We start from the raw sequence: 12,930 nt of genomic DNA, 5'->3' as shown, positions 1-12,930 counted from the left end.
CCTTGAGTTACTGATCTTTAGTTAGTAACCTTAAGCTGGTGATCTTGCGTTACTACTATTTAGTTACTAACTTTTAGTTACTAACCTTTGGTTACTAACATTTAGTTACTAACCTTGAGTTGCTAACCTTGAGTTGCTAACATTTAGTTACTGACCTTGAGTGACTGACCTTTAGTTATGAACCTTTTGTTACTAGCCTTCAGTTACTAACTGAAGGTTAGTAACTGAAGGTTAGTAACTAAAAGTTAATAAATCAGTCAGACACAAGGTTTGTAACTAAATGTCAGTAACTAAAGGTCAGTAACTAAACGTCAGTCACTAAAGGTCAGTAACTAAACGTCAGTCACTAAAGGTCAGTAACTAAACGTCTGTTCCTCCGCTGATGTCTCAGTGCCACGCCCCCTTTCTGTCTCTCCACTTACCCTCATAATCAGAATCATCCAAGGTGATGTAATAGTAGGGGTGCTCCTCCACACGACCTCTGCTTGGTGACGCGCTAGACTTGGCCAAGTTGAAGGGATGTTCTTGAGATGTATCTAGAAGACCTGGATCACGGACATCAGCAGATGTAAAAGACATGTCTAGAAGACCTGGATCACGGACATCAGCAGATGTGAAAGACATGTCTAGAATACCTGGATCACGGACGTCAGCAGATGTGAACGACATGTCTAGAAGACCTGGATCACGGACATCAGCAGATGTAAAAGACATGTCTAGAAGACCTGGATCACGGACTTTAGCAGATGTGAAAGACATGTCTAGAATACCTGGATCACGGACGTCAGCAGGTGTGAAAGACATGTCTAGAAGACCTGGATCACGGACGTCAGCAGATGTGAAAGACATGTCTAGAAGACCTGGGTCACGGACGTCAGCAGATGTGAAAGACATGTCTAGAAGACCTGGATTACGGACGTCAGCAGGTGTGAAAGACATGTCTAGAAGACCTGGATCACGGACGTCAGCAGATGTGAAAGACATGTCTAGAATACCTGGATCACGGACGTCAGCAGATGTGAAAGACATGTCTAGAAGACCTGGGTCATGGACGTCAGCAGATGTGAAAGACATTTCTAGAAGACCTGGGTCACGGACGTCAGCAGGTGTGAAAGACATGTCTAGAAGACCTGGATCACGGACGTCAGCAGATGTGAAAGACATGTCTAGAAGACCTGGGTCACGGACGTCAGCAGATGTGAAAGAAATGTCTAGAATACCTGGATCACGGATGTCAGCAGATGTGAAAGACATGTCTAGAAGACCTGGATCTCGGACGTCAGCAGATGTGAAAGACATGTCTAGAAGACCTGGATCACGGACATCAGCAGATGTGAAAGACATGTCTAGAAGACCTGGGTCACGGACGTCAGCAGATGTGAAAGACATGTCTAGAAGACCTGGATCACGGACGTCAGCAGATGTGAAAGACATGTCTAGAAGACCTGGATCACGGACGTCAGCAGATGTGAAAGACATGTCTAGAAGACCTGGATCATGGACGTCAGCAGGTGTGATAGACATGTCTAGAATACCTGGATCACGGATGCCAGCAGATGTGAAAGACGTGTCTAGAAGACCTGGATCATGGACGTCAGCAGATGCGTGTCGCAAAGGGTGCACCATACATGTCTTGTTTGGATCTCCCCTGTAGGTCCAGCCATGGCTGCTCTGATCATTCCAAACAGAGCAAGACCGCCTGACTTGGTCCTCCACATCCATCTGAGCACCTGTTGTCAACGCAGGGTTCTTCTCTGGTGTTGTCCGTCCAGTTTTTTTCTGATCCCGTAAGCACCTTCTCCTGGTTGGCTGAGACGACAGATGCTCTGCAGGATTTGCGGGAGTGACCCGGAGAGTTGCAGTCCTCTCAGAGTGCATTTTCTCGTACGCAGCGTGACTAGAACAAGCCGACCTCCTTCCTCGGTGCATATTTGAGATGTCAGTTGTACGCAGACTCAGACTTGCCACGGAAAAGTCCAAGAAAGCTGCTCCTTCAAGCGTTTCAGCTTGAATGTTGCCGGACGGATGGTGTCTGGGGGATTGGAAGATGGCACTTGGAGTCGCCTCGGTCTTGACCGGGAACGCAAAGCGAGAATAGCTTGGCTTTGGTTCAAGAAGGTCGGAGGGAGAAGTGTTGGTCTGGGCAGGAGAGAAGACGGTGGAGGACTTTGCCGGACCTTTTGAAGAGTGTTTGTTGTTGTTCTTCTCAAGACCCGGTGTTCTCCCAGAGACCTGACTGACGTGGTCTGAAACAAATGTGGAAGAACAGGAACCAGATCCAAAGGAGCTGAAATGGAGAATATTACCGTTAAATCTTCAAAACTGTATGATTTTTTTTATTAGCTTCAAGGAAGTCTTCACTCGTTTTCTCCCTAACATCAACAACATGTCAGCTTAAACCAAACCAGCTTTTAAAAATGTTGACCAAAAATGTTTGTCTTAGTTCTGGTAAAGGACCTATTGTTACGGCGGCGTCGCATGTTAATGCGAGGACCGTTTTCCCAAGATGCAGACGAAACTCCGGAGGCAGTGTGCAGGTAGGACAATGATTTATTTACCATAAATCAGTCAAAACAGAATGGAACTAGCTTAGCATAGAAAACAAGAAGTACGTAACTGTTGCGTGAAGCAAACACGACAGCCAGCCCGAGTGTGGCGAAAGGCAGGAATAAATAGCTCTCTGATTAGTGCCCGGGAGCAGGTGAGCATCCCGAACACTAATCAGAGGCAGGTGAAAATAATCAGCACCTATAGCAACTAAAAAACACAAACCCAGGGGTGCTGAAAACAGAACTAAGGGAGTTCTGTTTAAAAATGCAGTGCTGAAAAATTCAGTGTATAAAAATTCCCTGTTTAAAAATTTAGTGCTAAAAAATTCAGTGTTCAAAAATTCAGTGTAAAAAAAGTCAGTGTGAAGAATTCAGTGTATAAAAGTTCAGTGCTTTAAAATTCAGTGTATAAAAAAAATCAGTGTTTAAAATTTCAGTGTATAAAAATTCAGTGTGAAAAATTCAGTGTTTACAAAAATTCAGTGTTTAAAAACTTTGTGCTAAAAAATTTGGTGGTTCAAAAATTCAGTGTACAAAAAAATCTGTGTTTAAAAATTCAGCGTATAAAAGTTCAGTGTGAAAAATTCAGTTTAAAAATTCAGTGTATAAAAACTTAGTGCTGAAAAATTCAGTGTATAACAATTCAGTGTTTAAAAATTCAGTGTATACAAATTCAGTGGGAAAAATTGAGTGTTTAAAAATTCAGTGTAAAACATTTCAGTGCTGAAAAATTAAGTGTATAGAAATTCAGTGTAAAACATTTAGTGGTTAAAAAATTCATTAAAAAAATTCACTGTATAAAAATTACGTTTTTAAAAATTCAGTGTAATAAAAGTTCAGTGTTTAAAAAAATTGTGCTGAAAAATTCAATGGTTCAAAAATTCAGTGTATAAAAACTCTGTGTTTCAAAATTCAGCGTATAAAAGTTCAGTGTGAGAAATTCAGTTTAAAAATTCAGTGTATAAAAACTTAGTGCTGAAAAATTCAGTGTCCAAAATTTCAGTGTATAACAATTCAGTGTCTAAAAATTCTGTGTCTAAAAATTCAGTGTGAAAAATTGAGTGTTTAAAAATACAGTGTAAAACATTTCAGTGCTGAAAAATTAAGTGTATAGAAATTCAGTGTAAAACATTTAGTAGTTAAAACATTGATTAAAAAAATTCACTGTATAAAAATTACGTTTTTAAAAATTCAGTGTATAAAAGTTCAGTGTTTAAAAAATTTGTGCTGAAAAATTCAGTGGTTCAAAAATTCAGTGTATAAAAAATCTGTGTTTCAAAATTCAGCGTATAAAAGTTCAGTGTGAGAAATTCAGTTTAAAAATTCAGTGTATTAAAAACTTAGTGCTGAAAAATTCAGTGTCCAAAATTTCAGTGTATAACAATTCAGTGTCTAAAAATTCAGTGTCTAAAAATTCAGTGTGAAAAATTGAGTGTTTAAAAATTCAGTGTAAAACATTTCAGTGCTGAAAAATTAAGTGTATAGAAATTCAGTGTAAAACATTTAGTAGTTAAAACATTGATTAAAAAAATTCACTGTATAAAAATTACGTTTTTAAAAATTCAGTGTATAAAAGTTTAGTGTTTAAAAAATTTGTGCTGAAAAATTCAGTGGTTCAAAAATTCAGTGTATAAAAAATCTGTGTTTCAAAATTCAGCGTATAAAAGTTCAGTGTGAGAAATTCAGTTTAAAAATTCAGTGTATAAAAACTTAGTGCTGAAAAATTCAGTGTCCAAAATTTCAGTGTATAACAATTCAGTGTCTAAAAATTCAGTGTCTAAAAATTCAGTGTGAAAAATTGAGTGTTTAAAAATTCAGTGTAAAACATTTCAGTGCTGAAAAATTAAGTGTATAGAAATTCAGTGTAAAACATTTAGTAGTTAAAACATTGATTAAAAAAATTCACTGTATAAAAATTACGTTTTTAAAAATTCAGTGTATAAAAGTTCAGTGTTTAAAAAATTTGTGCTGAAAAATTCAGTGGTTCAAAAATTCAGTGTATAAAAAATCTGTGTTTCAAAATTCAGCGTATAAAAGTTCAGTGTGAAAAATTCAGTTTAAAAATTCAGTGTATATAAACTTAGTGCTGAAAAATTCAGTGTCTAAAATTTCAGTGTATAACAATTCAGTGTCTAAAAATTCAGTGTCTAAAAATTCAGTGTGAAAAATTGAGTGTTTAAAAATTCAGTGTAAAACATTTCAGTGCTGAAAAATTAAGTGTATAGAAATTCAGTGTAAAACATTTAGTAGTTAAAAAATTGATTAAAAAAATTCACTGTATAAAAATTACGTTTTTAAAAATTCAGTGTATAAAAGTTCAGTGTTTAAAAAATTTGTGCTGAAAAATTCAGTGGTTCAAAAATTCAGTGTATAAAAAATCTGTGTTTCAAAATTCAGCGTATAAAAGTTCAGTGTGAGAAATTCAGTTTAAAAATTCAGTGTATAAAAACTTAGTGCTGTAAAATTCAGTGTCTAAAAATTCAGTGTATGCAAATTCAGTGTGAAAAATTGAGTGTTTAAAAATTCAGTGTAAACATTTCAGTGCTGAAAAATTAAGTGTATAGAAATTCAGTGTAAAACTAAATTAATTATATATATATATATATATATATATGTAATTATAAAATTAGTTAGAATGTATTCATTATAACAGTATATATATGTATATATATATATATATATATATATATTGTTAATTTAGTTAGAATGTATTTATTTTTAATTTTATCGACATTGTATTTAGGAAATATATATTACTATTAATTTAGTTAGAATGTATGTATTTTATCACTGCATAACTGTATGTAAATGTATTTTTCATCAGTTTCTATGAGGCCCTGCCTTTTAGGTATATTTGATGATGACATCTTATGTAGACCACAAGGAAGCATAACAACATAATATGACCTCTTTAAGGAACAATTGTGTTGTTTTCTGTGTAGACAATTCTTTATCAAAACTAAATATCCTAAAAGAAACAAACATGTCTCCTGAGGGTTCAACCCTGTGAGAATTTTTTTTTACCTGTCTGAAGTTGATCGTTTGTCATGACATTTCTCATCAAACGGGAATGAAGTGACTTTCTTTTTCATGACAGGCGATGAAAAAGCGGCGAGGGAAGACCAGCGAGAAGATGGAGGATGAGGAGGACCTTCTTCTTTTGAGGATGCTGAGACCCGGGAGATGAAAGGTGACAGACGGTCAAAGACATCCATTCTTCTTCTCAGCTTGGACATGGGATGGGAACAAGAAAAGAAACATGATATATATTGATTACTATTAAAGTTACATACCGTACCAAAAGTAATACCCAACCCAAAAGCAGTGAAGTTGTCACGTTGTGTAAATGGTAAATAAAAAGAGAATACAACAAATCCTTTTCAACTTATATTCAATTGAATAGACTGCAAAGACAAGATATTTCATGTTCACACTGAGAAACTTTGTTGTTTTTTGCAAATATTAGCTCATTTGGAATTTGATGCCTGCAACATGTTTCAAAAAATCTGGTACAAGTGGCAAAAAAGAGTGAGAAAGTTGAGGAATGCTCATCAAGCACTTATTTGGAACATTCCACAGGTGAACAGGCTAATTGGGAACAGGTGGGTGCCATGATTGGGTATAAAAGCAGCTGCCATGAAATGCTCAGTCATTCACAAACAAGGATGGGGCGAGGGTCACCACTTTGTCAACAAATGCCTGAGCAAATTGTTTAAGAACAACATTTCTCAACCAGCTATTGCAAGGAATTTAGGGATTTCACCATCTACGCTCCGTAATATCATCAAAAGGTTCAGAGAATCTGGAGAAATCACTGCCAGTAAGCAACGATATTGCAGACCTTCGATCCCTCAGGCGGTACTGCATCAAAAAGCGACATCAGTGTGTGAAGGATATCACCACATGGGCTCCGGAACGCTTCAGAAACCCACTGTCAGTAACTACAGTTGGTCGCTACATCTGTAAGTGCAAGTTAAAACTCTACTATGCAAAGCCAAAGCCATTTATCAACAACACCCAGAAACGCCGCCGGCTTTGCTGGGCCCGAGCTCATCTAAGATGGACTCATGCAAAGTGGAAAAGTGTTCTGTGGTCTGACGAGTCCACATTTCAAATTGTTTTTGGAAACTGTGGAAGTCGTGTCCTCCGGACCAAAGAGGAAAAGAACCATCTGGATTGTTTTAGGCGCAAAGTTCAAAAGGCAGCATGTGTGGTGGTATGGGGGTGTATTAGTGGCCAAGACATGGGTAACTTACACATCTGTGAAGGCGCCATTAATGCTGAAAGGTACATACAGCTTTTGGAGCAACATATGTTGCCATCCAAGCAACGTTATCATGGACGCCCCTGCTTATTTCAGCAAGACAATGCCAAGCCACGTGTTATTATGAAGCCTAAAATAGCACAACGGAGACCCCCGGACTGTTGAACAACTTAAGCTGTACATCAAGCAAGAATGGGAAAGAATTCCACTTCAAAAATGTGTCTCCTCAGTTCCCAAACCTTTACTGAGTGTTGTTTAAAGGAAAGGCCATGTAACACAGTGGTAAAAATGCCCCTGTGACAACTTTTTTGCAATGTGTTGCTGCCATTAAATTCTAAGTTCATGATTATTTGCAAAAAAACCAAACAACAAAGTTTTTTCAGATTGAACATGAAATATCTTGTCTTTGCAGTCTATTCAATTGAATATAAGTTGAAAAGGATTTGAAAATCATTGTATTCTCTTTTTATTTACCATTTACACAACGTGACAACTTCACTGCTTTTGTATACATACATATACACACATGTATATATATATATACATACACAAATATATATATATACATATATATACTGTATATATATATATATATATATATATATATATATATATATATATATATATATATATATATATATATATATATATATATATATACACACACACACATAAATGTTACTTTAAATGCTTTTCGACCCTTGACCGACATTTTTTTTTTATCCCAATGTGCCCCCCCAACCACCCAAGTCAAGAAGTTTGTACACCCCTGCTCTAAAGTAACGGTACTTTTACTTAAGTACAACTTGTGTGTGTACTCTCCCCACCTGTGCAGTAATGAGTTGAACATTTGATAAAAAAGATGAGTTACTAACCTGCTGATGGAGATTTGTTGGCGTCGTCTTGCTGCTGTCAGAGAGAGTGTGAGCAGGACGCAGGAGAGGCAGCAATGCATGATGGGAGTTGTGGGCAGACGAGTGCCATTCTCCTGATTCCTGCACACACACTGAGGCCGCTCTGTTCCACTCCCACTGGGCGTCCTTTGTCTGCTTCCAACTCATCACTTCCTAAAACTAATCAACTCCACTTTTATTGTGTATGAAGAAAATAGGTGTGGACATTTTGTCCTGCAAAACTCAATTTGACACAATAAATACATGATATTTTCATGCTTGGTCACACTGTGAGAAGATTCCACACGCCAAAATTGTCAACACCCTCAATAATACTGTACATTTTAACACCCTCAATAACACTCTACATGTCAACACCCTCAATAATACTGTATATGTCAACACCCTCAATAATACTATACATGTCAACACCCTCAAATGACAACACCCTCAATAATACTGTACATGTCAACACCCTCAATAATACTGTACATGTCAACACCCTCAAATGACAACACCCTCAATAATACTGTACATGTCAACACCCTCAATAACACTGTACATGTCAACACCCTCAATAACACTGTACATGTCAACACCCTCAATAATACTGTACATGTCAACACCCTCAATAATACTGTACATGTCAACACCCTCAATAAAACTGTACATGTCAACACCCTCAATAATACTGTACGTGTCAACACCCTTAATAATACTGTACATGTCAACACCCTCAATAATACTGTACATGTCAACACCCTCAAATGACAACATCCTCAATAACACTGTACATGTCAACCCCCTCAATAACACTGTACATGTCAACACCCTCAATAATACTGTACATGTCAACACCCTCAAATGACAACACCCTCAATAACACTGTACATGTCAACCCCCTCAATAACACTGTACATGTCAACACCCTCAATAATACTGTACATGTCAACACCCTCAATAACACTGTACATGTCAACCCCCTCAATAACACTGTACATGTCAACACCCTCAATAATACTGTACATGTCACCACCCTCAATAACACTGTACATGTCAACACCCTCAATAATACTGTACATGTCAACACCCTCAAATGACAACACCCTCAATAACACTGTACATGTCAACCCCCTCAATAACACTGTACATGTCAACACCCTCAATAATACTGTACATGTCAACACCCTCAATAACACTGTACATGTCAACACCCTCAATAACACTGTACATGTCAACACCCTCAATAACACTGTACATGTCAACCCCCTCAATAACACTGTACATGTCAACACCCTCAATAATACTGTACATGTCAACACCCTCAATAACACTGTACATGTCAACCCCCTCAATAACACTGTACATGTCAACACCCTCAATAATACTGTACATGTCACCACCCTCAATAACACTGTACATGTCAACACCCTCAATAATACTGTACATGTCAACACCCTCAAATGACAACACCCTCAATAATACTGTACATGTCAACACCCTCAATAACACTGTACATGTCAACACCCTCAATAACACTGTACATGTCAACACCCTCAATAATACTGTACATGTCAACACCCTCAAATGACAACACCCTCAATAATACTGTACATGTCAACACCCTCAATAACACTGTACATGTCAACACCCTCAATAATACTGTATGTGTCAAAACCCTTAATAATACTGTACATGTCAACACCCTCAATAATACTGTACATGTCAACACCCTCAAATGACAACACCCTCAATAATACTGTACATGTCAACACCCTCAATAATACTGTACATGTCAACACCCTCAAATGACAACACCCTCAATAATACTGTACATGTCAACACCCTCAATAACACTGTACATGTCAACACCCTCAAATGACAACACCCTCAATAATACTGTACATGTCAACACCCTCAATAATACTGTACATGTCAACACCCTCAAACGACAACACCCTCAATAATACTGTACATGTCAACACCCTCAATAATACTGTACATGTCAACACCCTCAATAACACTGTACATGTCAACACCCTCAAATGACAACACCCTCAATAATACTGTACATGTCAACACCCTCAATAATACTGTACATGTCAACACCCTCAAATGACAACACCCTCAATAATACTGTACATGTCAACACCCTCAATAACACTGTACATGACACAACAGGAAGTACACCTCACATTTTACATTAGATTTTACAGTAAAAAAAACAAAGACAGCTCAGTTGCCAACATTTTACTTAAAAATGTATTATTTTAAAGGTAAATATTCAAAAGGTAAATTTTTTTTTTACCTTAACATACCTTAATTGGTACCTTAAAATAATAAAGTAAATAATTGTTACCTTAAAATGCATTATTTTAAGGTAAATAATTGTTACCTTAAAATTGATTATTTTAAAGTAAATAATTTGACCTTAAATTACCTTAAAATAATAGTGTAAATAATTGTTACCTTACAATGTATTATCTTAAGGTAAATAATAATAAGGTTAATAATTTTTTTATCTTAAAATACCTTAATTTGTACCTTAAAATAATAAGGGAAATAATTGTTACCTTAAAATGTATTATTTTAAGGTAAATGACAAGGTACATCATTTTTACCTTGAAATACCTTAATTTCTACCTTAAAATAATAATAAGGTAAATAATTAATATCTTAAAATGTATTATTTTTTTATTTTCAAGGTAAATAATAAGGTAAATATTTGTACCATAAAATAATAAGGTAAATAATTGTTGCTTTAAAATTGATTATTTTAAGGTAAATAATAATAAGGTAAATTATTTTTACCTTAAAATACCTTGATTTGTAGTTTTCTTATTTAATTTTATCATTTATTATTTTAAGGTAAATAATAATAAAGTTAATCATGTTTACCTTAAAATACCTTAGTTTGTACCTTAAAATAATAATAAGGTAAATAATTATTACCTTAAAATGTATTATTTTAATGTAAATAATAACAAGGTAAATAATTCTTACCTTAAAATACCTTAATTTATACCTTAAAATAATAAGGTCAATAATTGTTACCTACATGTACATATATAAATGTGTATGTTTATATGTGTGTGTGTATATATATATACATATACACACATATATATATATACACATACATACATATATATATATATATATATATATATATATATATATATATATATATATATATATATATATATATATATATATATATATATATATATATATATATATATATATATATATACATACATACACATATATATCCGACCTTGGATAAGCGGAAGAAGATGGATGGATGGATATACACATATAAACACACACATTTATTACACACTATACACACAAACACACACACATACTGTATATAAAAAAATAAATATACACACATATACACACACACACACACATTCATATATACATACATATACAAACACCGTTTCCATATGAGTTGGGAAATTGTGTTAGATGTAAATATAAACGGAATACAACGATTTGCAAATCCTTTTCAAGCCATATTCAGTTGAATATGCTACAAAGACAACATATTTGATGTTCAAACTCATAAACTTTATTATTTTTTTGCAAATAATAATTAACTTAGAATTTCATGTCTGCAACACGTGCCAAAGTAGTTGGGAAAGGGCATGTTCACCACTGTGTTACATCACCTTTTCTTTTAACAACACTCAATAAAGGATTGGGAACTGAGGAAACTAATTGTTGAAGCTTTGAAAGTGGAATTCTTTCCCATTCTTGTTTTATGTAGAGCTTCAGTCGTTCAACAGTCCGCTGTCTTATTTTACGCTTCATAATGCGCCACACATTTTCGATGGGAGACAGGTCTGGACTGCAGGCGGGCCAGGAAAGTACCCGCACTCTTTTTTTACGAAGCCACACTGTTGTAACACGTGCTGAATGTGGCTTGGCATTGTCTTGCTGAAATAAGCAGGGGCGTCCATGAAAAAGACGGCGCTTAGATGGCAGCATATGTTGCTCCAAAAGCTGTATGTACCTTTCAGCATTAATGGCGCCTTCACAGATGTGTAAGTTACCCATGCCTTGGCCACTAATGCACCCCCATACCATCACAGATGCTGTCTTTTAAACTTTGCGTCGATAACAGTCTGGATGGTTCTTTTCCTCTTTGGTCCGGATGACACGACGTCCACAGTTTCCAAAAACAATTTGAAATGTGGACTCGTCAGACCACAGAACACTTTTCCACTTTGCATGAGTCCATCTTGGATGATCTCGGGCCCAGAGAAGCCGGCGGCGTTTCTGGGTGTTGTTGATAAATGGCTTTCGCTTTGCATAGTAGAGCTTTAACTTGCACTTACAGATGTAGCGACCAACTGTAGTTACTGACAGTGGTTTTCTGAAGTGTTCCTGAGCCCATGTGGTGATATCCTTTAGAGATTGATGTCGGTTTTTGATACAGTGCCGTCTGAGGGATCGAAGGTCACGGTCATTCAATGTTGGTTTCCGGCCATGCTGCTTACGTGGAGTGATTTCTCCAGATTCTCTGAACCCTTTGATGATATTATGGACTGTAGATGTTGAAATCCCTAAAGTTCTTGCAATTGCACTTTGAGAAATGTTGTTCTTAAACTGTTCAACAATTTGCTCGCGCAGTTGTGGACAAAGTGGTGTACCTCGCCCCATCCTTTCTTGTGAAAGACTGAGCATTTTTTTTGGGAAGCTGTTTTTATACCCAATCATGGCACCCACCTGTTCCCAATTAGCCTGCACACCTGTGGGATGTTCCAAATAAGTGTTTGATGAGCATTCCTCAACTTTATCAGTATTTATTGCCACCTTTCCCAACTTCTTTGTCACGTGTTGCTGGCATCAAATTCTAAAGTTAATGATTATTTGCACAAAAAAAAATGTTTATCAGTTTGAACATCAAATATGTTGTCTTTGTAGCATATTCAATTGAATATGGGTTGAAAATGATTTGCAAATCATTGTATTCCGTTTATATTTACATCTAACACAATTTCCCAACTCATATGGAAATGGGGTTTGTAAAAAAAAATTATTTGGAGATGTCCGGCGGGCCAGATTGAAAAGCTCAACGGGCCGCATGTGGCCCCCGGGCCTTCATTTGCCCAGGTTTGATCTTAGGTGTATTGCTGCCCTCCACAGGTTCTTAAACGGGATTTCCTCCTTCTGTCCTATGGCCCACACTACATTCTACAGTCCAGTAGGTGGC

The 12,930-nt window shown here is 36.1% G+C and overlaps 1 protein-coding gene across 1 annotated transcript; it reads right to left on the bottom strand.

Annotated features, from left to right (window-relative positions):
* Positions 1–387: 387 nt before the first annotated feature.
* Positions 388–7,981, bottom strand: LOC133633437 (uncharacterized). Its single transcript, XM_062025963.1, has 3 exons — positions 7,689–7,981; positions 5,574–5,776; positions 388–2,287 (listed from the first exon to the last, which is right to left on the bottom strand). Exons 1-3 carry the CDS (start codon positions 7,872–7,874, stop codon positions 388–390), a joined length of 2,289 nt encoding a protein of 762 aa, XP_061881947.1. The 5' UTR covers positions 7,875–7,981.
* Between the last annotated feature and the right edge of the window lie 4,949 nt (positions 7,982–12,930).

This window comes from Entelurus aequoreus, linkage group LG18 (genome assembly GCF_033978785.1).
Source record: "Entelurus aequoreus isolate RoL-2023_Sb linkage group LG18, RoL_Eaeq_v1.1, whole genome shotgun sequence".
NCBI classification, from domain to species: domain Eukaryota; kingdom Metazoa; phylum Chordata; class Actinopteri; order Syngnathiformes; family Syngnathidae; genus Entelurus; species Entelurus aequoreus.
Note: the sequence above shows the minus strand (reverse complement) of the source record. Positions and strands in the feature narration are given on the sequence as shown.

What these genes read in the sequence shown, in the direction of transcription:
- LOC133633437 (XM_062025963.1), bottom strand. Translation starts at nt 7,874, where the DNA reads ATGAGTTGGAAGCAGACAAAGGACGCCCAGTGGGAGTGGAACAGAGCG. An exon ending in CAACAAATCTCCATCAGCAG is followed by an intron (nt 5,777 to 7,688) that starts GTTAGTAACTCA and finishes CCCATGTCCAAG; the next exon opens with CTGAGAAGAAGAATGGATGT. An exon ending in AAACGATCAACTTCAGACAG is followed by an intron (nt 2,288 to 5,573) that starts GTAAAAAAAAAT and finishes TCTCCATTTCAG; the next exon opens with CTCCTTTGGATCTGGTTCCT.